Genomic DNA, 25093 nt, shown 5'->3' on the forward strand with positions numbered 1-25093 from the left:
AACACTCTACAGTCTTGACTATAAAACACTTTATTGTTTTGACTGTAACCCAGTCTATAGTCAAGACTATAGAACACTACATAGTGTTGACTATAGAACACTCTATAGTATTGACTATAGATCAGTCTATTGTATTGACTGTAGTCTTGGCTATAGATCCAAAGTCTTGAATATAGATCAGTCTACAGTCTTTACTATAGCTCTGTACTCTTTACTATAAATCAGTCTACACTCTTAATCATAGATCAGTCTACAGTCTTAACTATAGATCAGTCTATAGTCTTGACTATAGATCAGTCTATAGTCTTGACTATAGATCAGTCTATAGTCTTGACTATAGATCAGTCTATAGTCTTGACTATAGATCAGTCTATAGTCTTGACTATAGATCAGTCTATAGTCTTGACTATAGATCAGTCTATAGTCTTGACTATAGACCAGTCTATAGTCTTGACTATAGATCAGTCTATAGTCTTGACTATAGATCAGTCTATAGTCTTGACTATAGATCAATCTACAGTCTTAACTATAGATCAGTCTATAGTCTTGACTATAGATCAGTCTATAGTCTTGACTATAGATCAGCCTATAGTCTTGACTATAGATCAGTCTATAGTCTTGACTATAGATCAGTCTATAGTCTTGACTATAGATCAGTCTATAGTCTTGAATATAGATCAGTCTATAGTCTTGAATATAGATCAGCCTATAGTCTTGACTATAGATCAGTATATAGTCTTGACTATAGACCAGTCTATAGTCTTGACTATAGATCAGTCTATAGTCTTGACTATAGATCAGTCTATAGTCTTGACTACAGATCAGTCTATAGTCTTGTCTATAGATCTGTCCATAGTCTTGACTATAGATCAGTCTATAGTCTTGACTATAGATCAGTCTATAGTCTTGACTATAGATCAGTCTACAGTCTGGAATATAGATCAGTCTATATTCTGGACTATAGTCTGGGCTATAAAACATTCTATAATCCGGACTATAGATTATTCTATAATCTTGACTACAGAACAGTCTATATTCTTGACTATGGACCATTCTTTAGCCTTAACTATAGACCATTCTTTAGCCTTAATTATAGAACATTCTATAGTCTGTACTATAGAACATTCTATAGTCTTGACTATAGAACATAGATCTATGCATATATAGACTTTTCTATAGATCACTCTAAAGTCTTGACTGTAGAACATTTGACTGGAATTAAATGGATAATTATCGAAAATAAGTTCAATCTTTAGAATACGTGTTAAATTTTGATTTAAATATATATTGAGAATTTGGTTAATAATAATCTTAACTAATTTTTCTCATGGCTACACACTCACATACATTGCTAACTATTGTATATATATAAAAATAGTCCTTAAAAAACGGCCTTATTCATAAGGCTAAAGGTCTTCCTTGTAATTTCGTTATATTTGTTGAAGAATTGTTTAAAAAAAAACTTACCCTTACTCTGGAAGATCTTTTCCAAAAGTAAATTGACTTAACTAGTTCGGTAGTATTTAAACAGTTTTCACATTTTTATAAAGCCTTAATATTAAAGGCCTTGTTATTCTTCCTGCTGGTTTTATTGTTATTGTACCTAATACAAGCAAGTACGCAGCATGTATCTAACTAAATAATTAAATATATTTTTAGTTTTTTTTGTTTCTTCTTAAACATATTTAGTAATTTTCTTTTGTGTGGTTTCTACTAGTTAATTGATTTATTTTCTAAAGATATTGGTTCCAATTTGTTTTCTTTTAGTTTAATTTTATTATTATTATTTTCTATATTAGGTTACTAAATTAGTTAATAACTATTATCAATAATATATATGTATGTATGTATTTCTATACTATAATAGTATATATGTAGAATATTATTGTAGTATAAGTATGTTTGTTTATTTGTTATAAATTTTGTTATTTAAGTCTTTTATTACCTTAAATTTTATATACAAATCTAATAAAAAAAGGATTTTTTTCTTATACTGGGAGGTTTTTTTATTTTTTTTTATATTTATTATTTGTTTTCAAAAATATAAATAAATTTAATAAAAAGGATATTGAATAATGTCTTAAGTCAAAAAGGAACTAAGCTGGAAATACAAATTTTTGTTGGGTTTTTTTTAAATATATAATTAATATGTATATTTAAGGTTTAATTACATAAAGGTTGAAAGACTGACATGCATAAATTAGTATTAATTACTGTTTAGTTCAAGTTTAATTGGAATTTTTTCTAATGGGGGATATTAGAATAAAGAAAAATGAGAGAAGTTATATAGTATAAATTCCATACTATGGAATTAAAACAAAACAATGATTTATCATAATTTATAGTATTTTTTTCCTATTTAAGTATTTTATTTTAGCTTGAATTTGCTGTTTTAACTAATAATTTATTGGTCATATTAGAACTGTTACTACCAAACATGTTCAAAGAAAAGAAATATTGGACATTTTAAGAAAAATCCTTAAGCTATGAATGGAAATCGAAATATTAGAGCTCATACTCCTTGGAACCTAAAAATTTCGAAAATATTATATTAAAAAATTTGAAAAAGTTAGTGAAAGGCTGATCACCGAAAAGGGTTATACAGTGATAACTTTATTCAACACAACCAATTTTACTTTTATTGGCTAAGGCCCTCAAATTCATAATAACCGATTTTTTGTAAAAGCAGTTATTTCCTTAGAGTTTAAGACTCTTAAACCTTAACAGTCTGAAACCTAGTTTGAACTATATCTCTGGTATGATACTGCAGAAAAAGCTACACTTCATAAATTCTATCTAAATTCTGCTAAATCAGAGTCTTAATAATCGATTTCTTGTAAAAGCAATTATTTCCTCTAAGTTTATGACTCATAAACCTAAACAGTCTACGACCTATTTTGACCTATGTATCTGGGGAAAAGTGACCCATTTTGTATATGTTACTGCATAAAAGCTAGACTTTATAAATGCCATCTAAATTCTGCTAAATTAGCTTAAGCAGTTGAGTGTTTTAAAATATTTCCCCTATTATGTTCTTGTCGCTACCAAGTCAACGTCGACAGAAAAATAGCGGTTTTTTAGTAATTTCTGATATTTTTTTATTATTTTAAATCAAGAAATCTGTTTTTGTACAAGTTAAAACCAAGATTGAGTCGACACAACTCATTTCCTGACGACAGCAAATTTTACGACGTTTTAAAATTGGTATCGATGACGACTTAGTGTCGACAACGACTTAGATAATAGGGGTGATTATTGCCTTGGGCTTGGCGCATAGTGTTAAACATTTTTAAGATATGTGATTGCATTTATCAATTCACAATTAACAAAAGGCCAATTGGAAGCAGTAGACGAATTATATACTGCATATACGACACTTTGTACGACATTTCGAATCAAAATACCAACAAGAGAAAACTTTGATTTGATGCAATCCAAAGACTTAAGTTAAACTTAAGTTCCAGAAACTGTTACAAGATCGAGAATTTTCTACAAAAAAAATAGTCTATAACAGATTTACTAATGCCTGTAAAAAGAATACGAGTGTTAATCTCGTTATGTTGATCAGGTTCATTATCAATAAAATAAAAACACGAGAAGACTTTCGGATCACAATATAAACAAGAGAAAACATTGGTTTGAAGCTACCATAGTCTTAAGTCAAACTAAAATTGCAGTAGCTGAAAACACTGCAACCGGAGTACAATGTACATAATCTTTGGTTTGAAGCAACCCAATGCCTTAGTTCCAGTAATTGAGTAAACTGTTATATAATCACGCTACATGAATCAGTCCCATGGCAACCGAATGGCCAACATAAGAAATTGAACTTAGAAGGATCGTTAAGGTCCGGTTGCAGAATGTTTTTAGCAGTGTCAACTCTTAGTAGGAATATGTTGATGCTTTTTATAGACAAACTTGCAGGACACGCTATGATTGGAGGTAAAACAGGTCGTACGATCTTTTCAGTTACAGTTACAGATTGTTACAGATGAAATGTTGCGCAAAAGAGTTTATTGTCCTCGGCATCGAACATGGTCAACGAATGACCAACATAAGATATTAAACTCAGGAGGTTCGCTATGGTCCACTTGCAGAACATTCTTAGCACTGTTCACTCTTAATAGGAATCTGTTGATGATTTTTATAGGCAAACTTACAGGACACGCTATGATTGCAGATACAACAAAACAGATCGTACGATCTATTCAAGTGATAATTACTGTTACAAAAGTAGTTCATATGATGAAGTACGCTTACGACACTTTGTGAGACATTTCGAAACGAAATACCAACAAGAGAAGAGTTTTTGGTTTGATGCAACCTCAGTTTTAGGTTAAATTTAAGTTCTAGAAACTGACTGAACTGTTACTGCAGCATAATATGTAGAATTTTTTACCATAAATTTAGTCTACATCTCATTTCGAGAACTAAATATCGTAACGTCGACCAATCTCTTAACTCTAATTATGTTTGAATTCTCTTTCAGTAAAATTGCCACCAAATTTGCATTGTATTTGTATAAAAATGTAGCCTGAAAGAGTTAAATGTCATCGGCATTGAACATGCTCACTGTATGGTCAACATAAGAAATTGAACTCAGGAAGATCGCTGATGTCCACTTGCAGAATATTATTCTATAGGCAAACTTACAGCACACACTATAATTGGTGGTACAACAGATTGTATGATCTGTTCAAGTGATCGCAGCAAAAATAAAACGAAGTACTTCCAAAATAAGTGGTGATAAAACCACTTCAAAAGTAGCACTAAGTGAATTTTTTTAACTTCTGTGGAAGTGGCGTCCAAAGAAGCTTAAAGAATCCAATTTTTTGTTTGATTTATTCTGAATTAAACCAATTTTATTTTAAAGTTAATTGATTGATTTGAATTGATGAAGTGATTTATGTTAATATTATTTGAGTTAAATTAGTTAAATTAATACTACAATTTCACTTCCTAATAACTTCTAAAAAAAGAACATAAAAATTACTTCCTGAGAATCACTTCAGTTGTAGTGAATTTGGATTCAAATAAAAAGGACATCCCTCCTATGTTAACTTCTTCAGGTCTTTTTCAGTACTTCCATGGAGTAAACTCTACTACTTTTTCGCTTCTTTGGAAGTTCTTTTTTCACTGAGATAGTTACCGCACGATTTAAATAATCATTTATGCGTTCAGTTTTTTAATAAGTTTTACTTTTGTTGGGAGAAAATATAATCGTTTCCGGGAAAATAGAATCCTATGCGCAACTCTTTTGAGTGTTTTATGAGCCCTTTGATTATGATTATTTTTGCGTCGAATTGCTGGCACTTTTGGAATCATTTTTGAATCATACATTAAGAAAATTGAAAAGATTTTGGAGAAGGAGGTATGGGTTAAAATAGTTTCCGCTAAATTTTATCAATTATACTCCGACAATTGAAATTGTAAATCTACAACATTTAACATAATTATGAGCTTCAAAGCTCTATTTGAGAGTTATGTTTGTATGGGATCAGGGAATCGATTTTAGCCATTTTCAAGAATAAGAAACGTAGATTATCATCAACGTTTAGACCTGGGGAATTACTCCGTATTTCGATTCAAAAAAAAAAATTTTTCGGAACACAATTTATTCAACATACAAATTCGAAATGTTTTTCTTCCCCCTGTAGTTTGATTACAAAGTTTACATAAAAGGATAAACATCGCTTAACCGATTCTGAAAATTATTATTCCTTATTATACGACTTTAAATTTAAATTAAATTTCTAAAATTTATGTATTTTAAAAAATTTTTAAAATGACATTCAAGAAATGTTAATAAGTGTTAAACTTAAATCATTTTAATAACTCTCATGAGATATTTCACACTTAATTAACGTTTAACTAAAAAAAACAAAACTTCTCACATTTATCATTCTTCATATTTTGAATGAAGTGTGTGTGTGTGTTTGTGTGTTTGTGTTGAAAAATTCATAAGCCCATTAAATTTATAATTTAATTTTATAATGTAAATTTGTTTTACATAAGTGTTAGTAGTGTTGGTATCTGTCCTTCAACCGTATATGTATGTATGTAAATTAAATATTAAAATTTTGTTTTATGTTTTTTCTTTCTATTATAAGTATTATAATAAAGTAAATTTAAATATTTAGGATAGGTATGTAATATTTAAGGGATACGTATGTAGGAGCGTATGACGACATCATCTTAATGTGGAATTAAAAATGGAATTGTTGAAGTAAAAGTTGTTGTTTTTGTTGAGGTTTTGAAAATATTAATTTAAAAAAAAAAATAAACAAAAAATATATATATACTTGATGTAATCAACCGTAGCAGCAGGAGTAGCATCACATATTACTAATACCATCCAACACCTAGGATTCTTCTTCTTTACATACATCCATGGGTAATGAGCCGGAGGTTGTTTGAATTTCTTGTGCGTGTGGGTGTTGCTTATGAGATTTACGTAAACTTAATAATACAGGATAATGTAAATCCTCATCGTACAATGATGAGTTCATCAATTCCAAATGACGTTTCCAAATGGTTTCATTATAACGTTGTGTTAATTTCACCATAAAGCCTCGAGCCATTGATTCTTCGATAAACAAAGACATGGTTTTACCACGTCGTGGAGCCATAATTAAAGCTTCTCCCTGAGGGGAGAGATAATACCAAACAGTATCCACCAGAGCAGAACGAGCTTCATCGAAGAACAGACAATCGGCCGATAGTATTATATCAAATTTACCCGCTTCTGAGGGTACTCGAGCAGCCTTATCTTCCCATTTTAAAACGGAACATTTCGTATAGCAGGAGATTTCATTAAGACATACCGTCTTTTTAACATTTTCCACCGATACTTCATTGCCATCGGTCAAGTGCACGGCAAAGGGTTTGGCATATTTTGATAACATCAAACCCGACAGACAGGTGAAACCACCGCCCAATTCTAAAATCCATTTATTATTATAGGCCGCTAAATCGGACAATACAAAAGCAGTAAGAGCCTCTTCTGAGGGCCACACACATATATTACCGGTATTATTGAAACCCATTAAATCTGTAGCGGTTAAATGTCTCTCCATATGATGTATATTCACTGTAAACTCCTGTTGGGTCTGACCATCCAATATCACTTTGTATTTGTACCAATTCTCGGGTTTACCCAAATAATTCAGAGTACCATGATCTTCAAAACTATCCTGTCTCAATAGATCGAATGACTTGAAACGCCTCACAGAGGCGGTCTGTTCATTAATACACTCTTCACCCGATGACGAAACAGTTTCTTCGGAGTCTTTGCGCAAGACTTTGGCTAAAATCTTCCAACGTTTGCGGGCAGTGTTTTGTATGACAGGTGTGGCTGGAGGTGTTAGAGGTAATATGGCTTTAATATCATCACATTTCACCGTTAGAGGTTGCATTTGTAGACTAGTATTTGAATTTCTTATAACAGACTTCTTGACATCAACATCGTTCATTGCTGCCGACGAGCCGTTGAGTACAATTTCAGTTGTAGTCTCAGACGACATGGTGGCAGTATCACAATTTAAATTTGAATATGTTGCAGCAGGTGGCGTAGGAGTAGGCGGAGATGTAGTTAAAGTATTTTCGTTTTGCTGCAGTAAATGAGCACCGTTTTCTTTGATCGTATTGAGAGTGTTGTCAATATCATAATCCAACATTATTGATATGGTTGACAGTTGCTGTTGATGTTGTTGCGGCTGTTGCAAAGTAACGATTTTATCAGTTGTAGCAATAGTTGTAGTAGCGATAGTAGAAGAAGAAATAGAAATATTTTGTACTGATGAATTTGACATAATTTTTATTTTATTTGATTTAAAATTTATTTTCTTTTTAATTATTTATCTTAAACAAGTTTTGATATGATTTTTCTTAAGTTTTGAAGATTTCTTCTTCACAGTTTTTTGACATTTCATAAAAGAGTTTGTGCTGCATTAAAGACTAGATAATCCTGGAAATAGACAGAAAATAACAAAAAATATATATAAAATAAACAATTTATGTGAAAATGTTCTTTCAAGGTAGAAAGTTTTTGGTGCATGAATATCGCAAGTATGAGTAACATATTGTTTGCCAAAAAAAGAAAATACTTTTAAACTAGTTGAAGGTTGCATTAAACTGATAGCCATGGTCAGAAAGAAATATTTGGCCAGGTTGTTTACATTACTATGAATAAAGACTTTCGTAAGTTAAATGCAGAAAAGAAAACAAATTCGTTGTTATATTTAAAATCTTTTGAAAATGTTAAAAATCTATAGATTATTGAGATTTGAAAAAGCATCCTTAATTTAGATTGTTCTATAGTCTTGACTATAGATCAGTCTATATTCTTCATTATAGATCATTCTATAGTCTTAACTATAACTCAGTCTATAGTCTCGACTACAGATCAGTCTATAGTCTTGACTATAAGTCAGTCAATAGTCTCGACTATTGATCAGTCTATAGTCTTGACTATAGATCAGTCCATAGTCTTGACTATAGATTAGTCTATAGTCTTGATTATAGATCAGTCTATAGTCTTGACTATAGATCAGCCTATAGTCTTGACTATAGATCAGTCTATAGTCTTGATTATAGATAAGTCTATAGTCTTGATTATAGATCAGTCTATAGTCTTGACTATAGATCAGTCTATAGTCTTGACTATAGATCAGTCTATAGTCATGATTATAGATCAGTCTATAGTCTTGACCATATGTCACTCTGTAGTTTTGATTATAGATCAGTCTATAGTCTTGACTATAGATCAGTCTATAGTCTTGACTATAGATCAGTCTATAGTCTTGACTATAGATCAGTCTATAGTCTTGACTATAGATCAGTCTATAGTCTTGACTATAGATCAGTCTATAGTCTTGACTATAGATCAGTCTGTAGTCTTGACTATAGATCAGTCTATAGTCTTGATTATAGATCAGTCTGTAGTCTTGACTACAGATCAGTCTATAGTCTTGATTATATATCGTTCTATAATCCAGACTATAGATCATTCTATTGTCTTGAACATTATTAGTCTATAGTTTTGACTATTAATCAGTCTATTGTCTTGGTTATAGATCGGTCTTTAATCTTGACTATGATTAGTCTATAGTGTAGATTATAGATACGTCTATAGTCTTGACTATAGATCAGTCTATAGTCTTGAGTATAGATCAATCCATAGTCTTGCCTATAGATCAGTCTTGAGTATAGATCGGTCTATAAAACAGTGTAAATGTTGACTGCAGATCATTTTTCAGAATATTTTTTGTCAGCTTGGCAACAACTGGTCTTCCTCAAAAGTTTCTATTAAATGAACAATTCGAAAATGTTGTAAAAATATTCAAAACTCATTAAAAATGATATATTTGTCCATAAAGATATTAATCAAAAATATGTAAATTACTATATAATTAGTATCCACAGGCAATTACTTGATTTAAAGGTCTACAAGTGGTAAATGGGGCTTATTTTAATGAAATGTGTTCTTTACATAAATCGATTTTCTTTTTGAGTAATTTAGTCAACCACAACATCATTCACTATTAATTAAACCTCACCCTCTTTGAAAACACTCGAACAGACATGTATAAAGACCAATAAATAAACATGTAAAATCATTTATTCTCTTACAATTTCCTAACGCTTTAACCCACAAATCCCATTACAGAAAAGACTACATACTACATACGTCTAACACATAGTTTTCTTTTTTTTCTACTATAAATTGTCAAATATAATTACTATTTTCAAACATTTAAGAAACAGTGTCCTTTTTATTTATTATTTAGACCTCCCCAAACAGTGTCAAAATGAACATCCGTTTCTGCCATCATATTTCATGTCTAAATAAGTAGTCCACTTCACTTTACTTACTTACTTCCCACTTTCCTCTGCCCACCCTACTTATGAACTTTCCTAACTGAGTTGTGGTCGGATGAAAGCTTTAATAAATGATTGGTTGAATGTTTCATTTCCTGTTTTCTGTTCATTTCTTTGTATTTGCTTTGCCTTTAAAACCAGAGCTGGTAAGTTTTTAATGGCAAATTAAGTCTAAATTGTTGTAATTTTCCTTAAAAAATTCTATATTCCAACTCTGCTTTTAATGTTGGCGTCAATCTTTAACATACATTTAAGAGTCGTATAAAATGTCTTCCAAAAAACAAAAAGAAGACCAGAAATAATAGAATGCAGTCAAATAGTTGGAAAGATACTTAGATATAGGAGGATGAATGTTTGAGGGATATATAGAGAGAAATCTGAAAATGACATAGAAAATTTTACAGAAAAAATATTGAGTTCATTCTTTTATTGAATTCACATTTAACTTTGACGGCAACAACAACAATTGAAATGTGATACATACTATATAATATAGTAAAATACAGGGTGCAATATTATAAAATGTTATTTGTCAATGATCTTCATTAATGTATGTAGGTCCATGTGCACGTGTATAATTACGACAACTGTGATGCTGATGAAGTCCCTTAAGCAGGAATGCTGTTAGCTTCACATCTCTTAGTCATTAAGAATCATCATACTTTTGAAAATATGTTTTATGGAAACTCTAGACCTCTGGTCTCAAATGTATTATTGCGTTACTAATTTATCCTAGAATGCATATATTCTGGATAATCTTTACCAGTAGGTATATATTTGGTAATAATAAGAGGAGTAAGAGACTATATCTTTTATATAATCTGAACTTTCTGGTCTATCGAATGATTAATTTTAGCATCTAACTGATGATCTAATTAGGAATGTTGTTGTTGTAACAAGTTGGCTGTAACTGGATGTTATTTACTGAGGAATAAATTTCCGGTTGATACAGCTGTTGCTGATTTGACAATCTTTGGCCGATTGAGAATTGGGTCGTACCGGAGCGGAGATCCAATTGTCGCGGGAACGATTAGGACTTTTAATTCTCCTTGATTCTGTTAATTCTCTCTCTAGTTATATATCATATATATTTTGTGGCTCCAGTGATTCAAGATAATATATAATTTAATAAACCCTTATTATAAAAGAGTACTGAGCTCTTGTAGATTCTTACAGAATTGTACCGACTCTTTTTCTTCTAGACAACTATTGTCTTTATTATGTTCGACTTAGTAGCCTTGACAGTTTTGGAGAAGTACAAAAATTATATACATATAAAACCGAAGTGGATGATAAGAGGCTTAGATTATGTTGGCGTAGGTTGAAAGGAGAAAAAATTTCATCTAGACCGCTAACGTGACAGTGATTCGCTTCTTAACCTTATATTTAGAGATTCATCCGATGTTCGGAAACTTAGTTTCCTAGATGCGTAATTCCTTTAAATGTTCTAATTTGTGTACCTGCGGAGTTTTATATTTGAAATAAAGTAATTTTCAAGATATTTCGATCTAACTACAACGAAAAGGACTGGCAATAAGAACTTAAGTTTTCCAGAGTTTTCTATGCAGTTGTAGTAGTTATGCCCGTAATACAATGTGCCACTCAGTATACGTACAATCATTCTACTTTAAGACTCATTCTAAAGAGACTTTTCATCTTCCTCTTTTTACGATCATTGTTCTACCACCTTATCATTATTCCAAGTGGTCATGTGAGATACTCTTGCCTAGGTTTGTAATTCAGCACTTGTTTCGTTTATGATTTTGGATTTGTCAGTTCAATTTCCTAGATCCTTTTTACGATTATTTTTTAATGGTCGAATATTAGGTCAAGTCTTTTATATGATCATATCATTTGTTCACCTCTGTTCAAAATTTTAACATTCCTTTATTAAACGAGTGTTATGATACGGAATTCTGGGGTTTTCAATGAAAATGTTATGTCTCCCAGTTTTGATTTGCTATAATGTTCCGGTTAAATATAATATTCCAATTAAAGTTGGTGCAAAAAGTTCCCGAAAAATTCGACAATTTCTAATAAAAAGTACTATTACTACTTCAAGCTATCCTGTAGAATTATAAACTTGTATATTCAGAGTCTTCATTACATTCTAAGACGATCTACACATATCTACGTTTGTCTAACTGTTGAAAATACCTAAACGGGAGAATATATACATATGGCTTATAATTCCTAGTCAAGTCATTCATATGGTCATATCATATGTTTACCTCTGTTAGTACCCTATTTATTTCAATCTTTGCATTCATAATAAATTTGTACATTCCGTAATTGCTCGAGTGTTGTGATTATATATTTGTGTACCGCAAAGTTCTCGAAATATTCTGTCTTTAGAATCCCAAACGCATTCGTCCGATGTTTGTATATAGCCCTTAAATATATCCAGTATATAATGGTAACATGTCCTCAAACCATTCTAAGTTTCCCTGCAGATTGTATATTCTGGATCTTCATTAGATTCTATGAAGATGTCCAGGTCCGTTACGTCTTTCAGTTTTGATTTGCTATAATGTATCGATTAAGTATAATATTCTAACTAATATCAGTGCCATAAAGTTTCCGACAAATTCCCGATCACATTCGTCCAATATTTGTGTATAGACCTCTATTATGTTGTTATACGACTGACAGATGTTTATCTATAACATTTCATATGTATCGGACCCTAACTTTTCTTAGAGAAAATCCTTTTGTTGTCGATAAATCATTTAAAAATCAGAGAGAAGAGAAATTCTACAAAAATAGTTTATTAGCGAGTTTTTACTGAATCTTAATTTGGTTCATAATTGATGGAAGTCCTAGTCAATGATGATATCAGGCGGCACTTACAGGTGTTATTTTTAGGCAAACTGACTAAAGGATGTTATAGGACACGTCACCAATATATACTGGATACATTGAAAGCCTAAAGACAAACATCGTGATCCATCGCACTCCACATACAGAATATGTCGGCAATTTTAAAACACTGATGCCGATAGAATGTTATGTTTAATATAAAGTAAATACCCCTAGGAATCCATTGTTACACGGAAGGCCCTCTTCCGAATACCAATCGTATCAATATCGATATATGACATGATTAACTGCCCTCTTTATGAACATTTGTTAAAGGTTTATAGAACAAAATTTTCTATCAAAATTTGATTTATAAACTTTCATAAAAGTTTATGAATAAGACCCTAAGATTCGGTGTAGTCAAACATTTCACTTGTGGTAATTATAACATGATTCAATTTTTCGTAATTCACGCTCTCATTCGTCATTCAACCTCCAATTACGTATTGAATTACATGATGGCGAATCAAAAATTTCTGCTGTGAATTTCACAAGCTGTACGTAATTCAGTTTTTATTACGTACGAATTACAAAGAAATCAGTGTCATCTCTAATTTTTATCGGTTAGTTATCATAATAAGCTGTTTGTTTTCATTGGATAAAGAGACAAATTAAAAAATCGCAAAAAAAATGCAAATAAATAGAAAATATAATTTGTTAAAAAATAATAAATGAAAAAAAAACAAGTAATATTTCTATATTCGGCTGTGCCGAATCTTATATACCCTTCACCAAGTATGTTTTAAAAAACAGTTTTTGTTTATTTTGTATCATAACATACATACAAACAAATATAAACTGTAGCAGAAAGAAATATTAACCGTTGTACTGTAATACCACCGTCAAACTGTATTACCACCCTTAAACAAATATGAGCTGTATTACCAACATATTACTGCTTTATCTCCTTGTTCTTGTTATGCTATGTTACCTTCGTGAAAACAGAACAGAACATATATAAAAAAATACGCAGCTGAATAAAACTAAATACATCTCCACACGCACATGTACATCTTTATTCAATTCACAGTGTTGTTGTTGCTTTTTTAACAAAGCATGAAAAAAATGTGGCTTTTTTGATGAAATTTTCAGAGGTTGTCTCGGATTTTTGCTCATATCTCGGTTATTTATAGACCGATTTTGCTGATTTTAAATACCGATCTTCTCGAAAGCATATCTAACTGAATTATTGAAGATTCGGATCTCGCCGATATCTGGGGACCTCTAAAAACTGATTTCAACAGACAGACGGACATGGCTTAATCGACTCCGCTATCTATAAGGATCCAGAATATATATACTTTATAGGGTCGAAACGGAATGACAAACTTATATATACCCTTCTCACGAAGGTGAAGGGTATAAAAAAACACCATGGCGATGAACTGTCAAAACGAATGTGTCGTAGAAACGTGTTAATTGGCTATCGTCATTCAGAGGAAGAATTAAGAATTTAAACTGATCGTGTGAATTTCTCAAAAACCCACATCTCCTTGGTAAATCCCCTTTCAAAATGATAATATAAATAATAAGAGAATAAAATTGACACTAAAAATAGAAAAAAAATGTCTGTGTTAATTACATTGTCGTCTGGATGTGTCGTTAAATGAAATAACGTAAGAATAAACAAAATGAATGTGTGTATAAATATATACATACAAATATAAAGGAATGATATATGTACATATTATATATCATTTTAAAGGTTATCACCCCATTAATACAAACTGGTGGGATTTTATTTACTTTTAAATAAAATGGTCAATCATTTCTTATTTTTATACAGGAAATCTGAATAAAATTTCAAAATAAATTTTGATTAAAAAAAAAACAGAAAAGAAAATTTAAATTAAATGACATTTTTAAAACTTATTTCTAAAGATTTTTATTTAAACTTTATGAAATGAATTCTATGAAAATGTTTTGCTACTAAAAATAAGAAATAAATTATTCACGATTAATTAATGAAAATTATACATTTAAATGAATGTTGCTATTACAGTTGTTGTTGTAGTTGTTCCTAATTGTTGCTGCTGTTGTTTTTGTTGTTGTTGTTTATTTTTATATTATTATTTCGATTTGACATCAAATTAAATAACTCGGCACCGCAAATTCTTGTAATCATTGCCAAAAGCTTTTGGGGCATCAAAATTTGTACAATCTAAAATTACAACGATAATAAAAACAACAACAACAAACAGCAAAAGAAGACAGAAAAGAAAAATACTACGACAATTGCAAACATGACGCAAGTGACATGTTGGCCGAAACACAAATTTTCTTTCTTTTTTTTTTCTTTTTGTCTACATTTTTTATGGTTTGTGCAGACTGATGAACAAAAAAATGTATGCTGTCAAATCTAGGGTTACCTGCTGCCCCCCATAACCAATTGAAATTGAAAACTTACAATCAAGTTATTTGTTTTCTAAGGCCCTTAGATAAATTGGGGTGTCTGTTAATATAATATCTAAAGATTGTGTGTCATTCCTAACTACACGCGCCTTAATGATGTTATAACATCTTCTGTTTATGATTTAATGTGTAAACAGGTACAACAGACTGTCTGTCTATCTATCTATCTGTCAATATTCATTGGTCATTATCGATTTTGACAGGTATTTGTCAATAAAATATGAAGATTTTAGAAAAATTTTGAATAAATCTAAAAATATATATAAATTATGTACAGTTTTTCTGTTTTAAAATCAATTTATAATGTTTAAAGACAAAATTTGTTTAAGAAATTTATCTTTAGTTTTATGATTTGCATCTTAGGACCAATCTTTAGGTTAGGGATTAAATTAGAATTAATCCTCGAAAGATGTTTTTGAATACTCAATCAGTTATGTTTGTTTGGTTTAAAGCGCCCAATGGAGGTGGTTTAAACTTGTACATGAAAGGCAAAAGTGTTAACAGCTGTTAACAGAAAAATTCATAAATTTCTTATCAAAATAAACATTAACATGTTTGATTTATCTATTAGTATAATGTTTTAAATTCAAGTTTTCATGATTTTCATATTACTTTAACAGTTGTCTTCTTCTTTTTTTTATAAAACATGCATTGTTTTGATAACAAACAATGACGTTTTCTGTTGTTTTGTATGGCAACACTGCAAAGTTTAATCTTGTACTCAAAAACGTCAAAAGGGACTAACATCAGAATTAATTTGATTTCAGATTTACTAATCTGTTTATTAATTGGAATTTAATTGGCAAGTCAAAAATCCGCTCTTAGTATTTATGGAAATAAGGTTTCAAATCAAATACAGAAATTTCATAACATTTTTAAACTAGTAAATTTTTTAGTGATTTATTAAGCTGGCTTAAGCTTTTATGCCAAAAAAAAGTCTGCGGCTGCAAAATATTACCGGCGGCTAGCTGCCGTCGATTTTAGCCGTTTCGGCTTGTATCTGTGGTTTTCATATATAAATATTGGTGGCAACTCCGTTCAAATCGGTTAAATTCTTTTCAGAAATACATGAGATTTCAACGACTATCAGCGTTGACTTAAGCTTTTTTGCCAAAAAAAGTCTGCGGCGGTGTTGATTGCAAAATATTACCGACGGCTTGTTGCCGACGATTTGAGTCGTCTCAACTTGTATCTCTGGTTTAGTGACGTCTAGCCATATGGTTGATTTAATGAGCTCTCTTGAGTAAATATTTTATTCTCTGCCGTTTGCTGCTTTAATGTTATCTTTATAAGACAGATCGGATACAGACAGTATCATACAGTCGTAAGTTCACTGTTCCCAAGTAATCTAGAAAAAATACAAACTTTTTTATAGATCGATTAACTCGACATAGTCGATAACATGTTTAAACACAACATACCAGTTATAGACCTCAAATATAAGTAGCATGTAAAGAGACGATATGTTTAAAATGCGTTGATCCGATAGCAAACTGTATACACTGGCGGTATGCAATAGGATCGAAGAGGCCTTTAATATCTTATACACTGATGCTCTTAGGCAATACTTAGATCAGATTCATTTTGATTGGGTGATCCGTAACTGGATCAACTAATCACTACATTAAACGATTGCATTTTGTCCACATCATTCTGTGAAACGACGTTTTATAGCCTGTTAATAATCATAACCTCCTGTGATCTTTGCTATGAAAATTATATGGTAACACTTCTAAGGGAAAATGATTCAAAATATTTCAGTAAAAGGGTTCCATTCTTCTTACTACCAACATAAGGCTATGGTAATTCTTATGGATATAACAATGGACCAATGGATTGAACTCGCTAACTTGTGAACAACCCAAGTAACCTAACCTATGAGCTTAACCGAGAAGCCTAAATGTTAACCCGACTTTGATTGTCTTTTCACATTAAAGACAAAAATTGCTGAATATACATATATGTATGTTTCCGGGGCAAGAATATATTGGAAAATCAACGGAGTTAATTACTTTAATATAAATATAGGAGAATCATATGTAAGGCGAACTGACCATAGGTGATTATAGGACTCGTCATTAATGGAAAGCTATCTATAGCTTTCATCGTGACCGATCGCATACCAAATGCATAGTATGTCGGAATTTTTGAAACACTGATCGCGATAGCATGTCATGGTTAACAGAAACATTAAGCAAATGCCCGTAGGAATCCATTGTTACATTGATGCTTTTAAACAAACGAGACTGTGGTTCTATATTGAACACCAAAAAACCGTCTACCTAATCACAACACTATCTTTCAGGCAGACATCCGAGCAATAACGGAATGTGAAAATTAGATTAGAGCAAATATTGCGTCATATATACCGACAGCCAGAAGATAGTCTGGGAGATATTAGATGATCAAGGCCGTATTAGATTGTAAGAAAGCTTTAATAGAATGTAATCACAGGGCTTAGCCTTGCATTGTATGGCCACCAGGCCATTTGGAAGTAACCTGCAATAAAAATGCTAATTTATTTGTTTTAAAGGTCCTATTAACCAGCCCTAAAACTTACTATTCCATTCATTAGTTTTAATTAAACGCAGATTTCCAATTAATGAACACATCGTTTCGGTTTGGTTACATCAATCCCTTAAAAAATCATTCATATTTTTAACCTGGCAACCCCCTTTCTAACCCAATCAAAGACAAATGCTTTTGCATAAAAATAAAAGAAAAATTTGTTAAAAATACAAATGAAAAATTATAAATCATTGCCAACAATTAAATAAACCGCATGCTATAACATAATTTGTTGTTGTATTTTATTTATTTTTTTTTTTTTGTTACATTTTTGGTAAATAAACAATAATAAATTTAAATAAATATGAAAAGGATTAGAAAGAACTAAAACAGGAAGTATGACTGATACTGACATATACATTATTTTACCTTATTTTTGTAAAATTAATTTTTAAATATTTAATTATTTGCGTTGACTTCCGCTGTGCACGTTTTAATTTTTTTTTTTTTTGTTTTTAAAAATAAAAATTATTTAATTTTTGTAAATTTTTTTAAATTTTTATTTTATGATAGAAATGTTATACAGATAATAAGCTACAGCTTTTAGCATATAATCGCATATTAGAAGAAGCTTAAAACTTTTCGTGTAAAAGATTAAAATTCACTTAAAAAGTTTTAAGCCGTTTGTAATTCATACTTTTTTGATGTTTCATTTAACGCTGTTTTTTTAATATACTTCTAAAAATTAATTATAAATACAAAAATTTTACGATAACAATATGCAGTATTTTATCGTATATTTGTATACTCTACAAAACTATTGAGTTTTTCAGTTGATGTTTGTAACATACAAAAATAAACGGTCTGTAAGGGGTACCTTCGCTGTCCTACAGGTTATAATTTGAGATAGATAGATAGATAGATAGATAGATAGATAGATAGATAGATAGATAGATAGATAGATAGATAGATAGATAGATAGATAGATAGATAGATAGATAGATAGATAGATAGATAGATAGATAGATAGATAGATAGATAGATAGATAGATAGATAGATAGATAGATAGATAGATAGATAGATAGATAGATAGATAGATAGATAGATAGATAGATGGATAGATATATAGATATATAGATAGATAAAAGTTATATGAATATCTCCAGTAGGGTACTACTAGTCGGGCCATACCCCTCTACACAAACTTATATGTTTCATTTTACATTTTTGGCTTTTTTTCCTTTGGCAGTTAAAAGTTCAGGGTCATAAAACATTTTATATTTCTTTTTTGGCGGTCATAACATTTGTAATGAACCCAACAGAAAGAGCACATATAAAAAAAATATATAAAATAATCAAAAAGAACTTTTAGCACACTTTGATGTTGATCCAAATGTGAAGAAAAAAAATATAAAATATTGAGTGTCAATATTCCCAGCCAACCACTTGCCGCGTACGTAAACCCCCCTTTTGCTAGGGAACTGCCATAATCTGAAATATATACTTATGCATGTATATTGGATGTTGAATGCGTGTGTGTATGACTGCAATAGTGTTTGTGATGGTTGATAGAGCAAGAAAATGTTTGGCTGACGTAGTATTTGCTGCATAAAAGATAAAAAATTGCTTTAAAATTATAAACGTATAAAAAAGTTTTACTCATGTCTACGACTTCACTTTGTGAAACTACAATTTTCTTCAACGAAAAAAAAAAAACTAAAATAATAAAATGTATAAATAAAATAAATTTAAGCTTATTTTATCGTTTGCTAGTTGCCTGAAAGTGTGTGATTTGAAAGAATTTATTCATATGTAGTTTCATCTTATAGGTAGATGTTTCCGAAAGGTATCACTTTTAGCAAGGTACAATGAATATGGAATGACATTAAGCGACAACATCTAAAGCGGCAAGTAAATCTAAGAAGAGGACATGGGAGATATTTTCGATATCTACAAAACGGATCTCAATGGATTTTAAGTATCATAGGCGTCAATATTCTCTAGAAAAATTTTAAATTTCCTTATTTCTCGCATCAGTAGAATGTAAAGCCGATTACTTTCTATCTAAGCGACAACATCTAAAGCGACAAGTAAGTCTAACAGAAGGCCATCGGAGATTGCTTCTCCTATCACTGAGATAGGGCAATCGATAGAGCGGTCCGACTGAATTCCTAGTGGATTCCAGCACTTAACTGTGCATGTCCAAAACCTATCAAGCATCTATTTCCATATTGGGCGGGTTGATGATCTGTTTGATCCCAGAGGGACGGCACTTTTTGTATTGGCAGTAGGCAAAAAAAGCGCAAACCACAGAACACTAAAAGAATGCTCCTCTTATCCGGTTCGGGGGTTAACAATTTCCAGAGACCCTATTCCCTCGACGGCTCAGTTGGTCAGGTGGTTGCACCGGGCCTGTTTAATTCACAAGCTTTTGGAGCAACAAAAACAACAAAACCCGCAAGCAGTCGGCTTAAGCTGGCTGCTTTTAAACCTATCCCTCCCACCAAACCTTCAGTTGTGGGGAAGGTCTCTAGCGGCGAGGCACCTCTGTCTGCTGCGGCAATTACCACCGCTGCTGCGAAAGCTGCCCTAGCTGATCAAAAGTCAGCCATTTCAATGCCTTCGGGTGACAAATGTATTTCCCATGTGCCCCCTTGTGCAAGAGAAATCGTCGCCCCTTATGTCGGGTTCCTCATCCGCACCTCCTCCTACGCTGGAAAAATAATCGATGTTGGGCTCTTCCAGTGTACTATCAGCAGATCCCCAACGGCACAAAACTCTTTCACGTAGGGCTTTTACACACTGTCGTGCAGCCGAGCGCAATGTTGAGCGTCATGGCGCCTAACCCACGTAGTTAATAAACTTTATCTTAGTAAGTCTTTATTGCGCGATTTGGGAATAGTTATTCTTAAGATTACATTCATTCATGTATGTCTCCGATTTCGTCAATTTTCTACCAGCCATGAATGCATAGATGTCTCCATGATAAAATTATTTTCTTAGAACACTGATTTAAATATTTGAGTTTTTTTTTTGCAAAAGAAGTGCAACTAGACATTGGTCATGCGTCCAAAATTTTTATGATATAATTAACACCCTGTCATTTTATTAATTAATCAATCGTTTAAAGCTAAATGTCTATAAATAAGACGTAAAATCATATTAAATCTTATTTTTCAACTTAATATTTATTTGGTTTTTTTGAATTTCTTACAATTTGTTTATTTCCAACAGTAAATATTTACGAAAATTTATTGCATTTACATAAATATTTAAATACTTGAAGAAAACAGTGTCTGTTTTTTCTTCTTTCCATCGACCAAAGAATGTATACATTTAAGGTTCTTTAAACTTTACATTCAACTGAAATGTTGATGCTGTTTTCTTGCCCTGAGTAGTGTAATTTTCCTCAAGATTATGAATCATAAAACGCGATTTGATTTTATGATGGACAGATCCAACAAACATAGAAACTGACAGACAGACATAGAATTTTACTCTACAAATGTTTTAGAATGTTTACAAAACAAACACATAAATAAGAAAAATATATATTAAAATAATAAAAAAAAAACAACACACGAAAAAAACTCATAAAATCTAATAAATTAGAAGGCAACGCATACTATAGAAAAAAATGTGTATTTAACACGTTTTTAATTGTTAATGTTAAAAGGAAATAAACAATTGTTTAGAAAGATAGACACCGGGCGATAAGGTGAAGTGTATTTTCCATAACGGACGGACAATTTTATATTTCACACTCTGCAATTAGGTTCTGTTTTATTTTTATTTGAATTAGTTTTTCGCAACTATAACGAAACTAAGAAAAAAAGTTTCAAAAACTTTTTAGCTTTTGCAATTTTTGGGATTTTTGAATTTTAACGTACTTTTTTTGTAATAGTTGTACGCATAAATTATTTTGAATTAAAAGTTTGTGTTGTTTCACTTGTAGTATTTAGAATTTGTTTTAAAATAATAATCGTATACTAATGTATGTCTATATCTGGTGTCATGAACCATTGCCAATTTTCACAAATTTTCTTTCAACCTAGAAAATGAAAAACTACAAGATTATTTCCATTTATACGAAAAAAAACACATACCTACATATTTCGAGTGTGGTTTGCCTTGGCTAAATAGCAATTACTCATACACAAATGTATGGTTACGGGATGAGAGTACAGTAATGGGCAAAAAGTATGTAAGAGTTATAAAAGTGTTTTAGGTTTAAGGTAAAATTTGCTCTCAAGGGATGTAAATTATTCATCTTCCAAAATCGACTACGGTTAGAAACACTAACTAATTCTTTATTAGACATGCACTATAGACAATTGACTACAAATTTCATTCAAAAAAATCAATTTATTTTATTGATAACGAGAACTAATTACCAAGTAATGTATGAAATAACTACATATCCTACAATACTCATTACTAAAATTTGAAAATATTTTACTGAAATAAATAGAAATTTTAAATAAACTTTGTTGAATTTTGAGGGGGATCATCTTAGAATTCAATCTAATTTCTATTAAGAAGTACACTTGAAACCCCTTAGGCCCTTTTCTTTAACATTTAAAGTTCCCCCAAAGATTGCGAGAGCATTGAGCAGTATTAATGGATTTGATTAAAACAAAATTAAGTTTCTCAAATATATTTGAAAATCTGAAAATACTTGAGACTTTCACAACACTAACATTTATTTCAAGATTAAAATGTTAAAGCTCAAGCTTTAAATTTTATCTTTATCTAGGCTTTCTGTTGCCGAACTTTAAACGTTTTGTAATTGATATTGCCCGCATCCTTGGTGCCTTGGATATTTGGACTTGAAATCAATTTGGCTGATCATATGTGAACATCACTGCGTTCAAGCAGCATTTCAGTTATTCAAAATCGTCATACAAGGTCACTCGGATTCATCATTTATTCATTCTCTCTTTTCAATAGTCTCTCTTTTTGAGTTTCATTCATTTAATAGTCTCTCTTTTCAATAGTCTCTCTTTTTGAGTTTAAATTTTATCTTTATCTAGGCTTTCTGTTGCCGAACTTTAAACGTTTTTTAATGGATATTGCCCGCATTACCTTGGTGCCTTTGATATTTGGACTTGAATTCGATTTGGCTGATCATATGTGAACATCACTGCGTTCAAGCAGCATTTCAGTTATTCAAAATCGTCATACAAGGTCACTCGGATTCATCATTCATTCATTCTCTCTTTTCAATAGTCTCTCTTTTTGAGTTTAAAAGCATCTAGTAATAACTTAAATTCTTGATCTTTTGATTAATATTTTAACTTTCTATGTCTTCCACAAAGCACTTTTGTTTTTCTAAAATATGTAAAGCAAATTTTTCGATATTTTGAACCATACAAAATGTTGTCGTTTAAAATGTTTAATAACTACGGTAATATTTTTCTACCTTTGGATGATCATTGTAACGGCTCATCACCGTCTCATCGGACTTCTTTCACTCCGGTGGCAATTAACATATCCGTCCCAGTAGACGTGCACTTTACTCAAGTACTTCCGATATGCAAAAACGTCACTTCGAATTACAACCACGCAGATGGGATGTCCTCACTTGAGTATGCAAAAGCACCTAAAGACGTAACTGGTCACAGAGAACACCTTGTGGTAAATCCGAATTTGGAAGCACAGCCGCGAAAGGAACCTGAACTAAGTGACCAGCAAGGACTCAGTACTGCAGGCAACTGACCACACAAGATTTTGTAGAACTCTGGTTCGAACCCATATCAAATCATTCCATGAAATATTCGAGGACTGAAATGACATCACCAGTTTATAGTCCCGACAAACTAGAGATATTGGCAGCACCTCGTTTGGCCGGAATTGCAATAACACCAACACTTTCATCAAGATAACATGGCCTCGAGGGACTATATGTTGTGAATCCCGTATTTGAAGATATACACTTAATACATTGTAAAAACTAATGTTGATTGACATCTTCTCTTTTCAATTAATACCATTAAAAACTGATCAATTTCTCTTTCTGATTTTAAGAGTTCGAGTGTTTGGATACTTACAGTACTGTAAGCAGTGTGTTTCTTGAAAAGAAGTTTTCTCCGCTAGTTTTTGATTCATTTTACGACCATCGACCCAAAATCGATCATTAACAGATTGATCCCTACACACATCTCCATGATCTATAATATTGTTGAGCGTTAGAAGAAAATTCCATTTCAAAACTAGCTAATCTCTACTAATCTCTGTGATATAGAGATTAGAGTAAAGGAATTACGAGAGGATATTTTTGACATTCCGATCTTTCCTGGATTTGGTATATATCCTTGAAATGGTTCTTTTATTCCAGGCGTTTCAGAAATGGTCATAAAATATACATCATATTGGCCGACATGAAACATGGCCTCTGCTTGAGGTTTTAAAGACTTTAAGACTCCACGAAGTTTTTATATACAAATCAGAGATTTTATTAACAACATGCCCCCAAGCCGGTAAGTACAAACATAAATTCCTAATTCTGTTATATACCGGCCTGTCACAGAGTTCCATTCCGATCGGAAGTGGGCTTGCAACTTCTAAATAAATTGATAAAAACTTAAAAAATAATAACTTTAAACTACTGACAATTTCACGTTAAAAATGTGAAGTGGTTTCATTCTGAAAAATATGTCATTTTCCTTTTTTGAATAAGAAAATTAGAAAAGTTAATTCCTCTTTCGATCTTAACTCTTTAACACCGGTGACCCAAGATTTTTTTATTTTTCTCGATTTTGAGCGTAATTTTGAGTACACAACTACACTAATTGGTTATTTCCAAAGAAAAACAATTAAAAGTTCTATATTCGGCTATGACGAATCTTATATACCCTTCACCATGGTGTCTTAAAAAACAGTCAGTATCAAAAAGTCCTCTTTTAAATCACTCTCTTCGTGCTCAACATGCTTTTCTGTCTGTGTTTGAAAAAAATTTTAATTTTTGATGAAATTTTCAGAGGTTGTCTCGGAGTTTTGCTCATATCTCCGATATTTATGGACCGATTTTGCTGATTTTAAATAGCGATCTTCTCGAAAGCATGTCTAATAGAATTATTGAAGATTTGGATCTCGCCAATATCTAGGGTCCTCTAAAAACTGATTTTAACAAAGAACACACAGATAGACATAGCTTAATCAACTCCGCTATCTATGAGGAAAATTATATTATTGAAATTACAAACGGAATGACAAACATATATATACCCTTCTCACAAAGGTGAAGGGTATAATAAGCTATTTTTGAAAATTTGATGTCACTAGATGCTAAAAAGGATAATATCCTCAAGTGGGTATAAAAATAAAGTTTGTGGTGAAGTCATTTATTTTGTGCGTGAAAGGTTAATAGATCCGATCCGATAATAACCGATCTTAAAGGAAATTCAAACTTTATTAAGAAAGTATCTTTTCTAG

General features: G+C 31.3%; 2 protein-coding genes across 2 annotated transcripts in view; both read right to left on the reverse strand.

The window, feature by feature from the left end:
• Positions 1–2413: 2413 nt before the first annotated feature.
• On the reverse strand, positions 2414–7817 carry LOC111685957 (calmodulin-lysine N-methyltransferase). Its single transcript, XM_046952098.1, has one exon. The coding sequence runs from the start codon at positions 7809–7811 to the stop codon at positions 6363–6365; it is 1449 nt and encodes a 482-aa protein (XP_046808054.1). The 5' UTR covers positions 7812–7817; the 3' UTR covers positions 2414–6362.
• A 28-nt stretch (positions 7818–7845) lies between these two features.
• Positions 7846–25093, reverse strand: part of LOC111682108 (WW domain-binding protein 4) — a 42312-nt gene continuing 25064 nt past the window's right edge. The window contains exon 5 of the mRNA XM_046952107.1: positions 7846–7966. The gene's annotated coding sequence lies outside the window, so the exon portion shown is untranslated. The remainder of the gene's footprint in view (positions 7967–25093) is intronic.

This window comes from Lucilia cuprina, chromosome 2, assembly GCF_022045245.1.
Source record: "Lucilia cuprina isolate Lc7/37 chromosome 2, ASM2204524v1, whole genome shotgun sequence".
Lineage (NCBI taxonomy): Eukaryota > Metazoa > Arthropoda > Insecta > Diptera > Calliphoridae > Lucilia > Lucilia cuprina.

Excerpts from the sequence above, each read along its gene's own strand:
- LOC111685957 (XM_046952098.1), bottom strand. The coding sequence starts at position 7,811 with ATGTCAAATTCATCAGTACAAAATATTTCTATTTCTTCTTCTACTATC.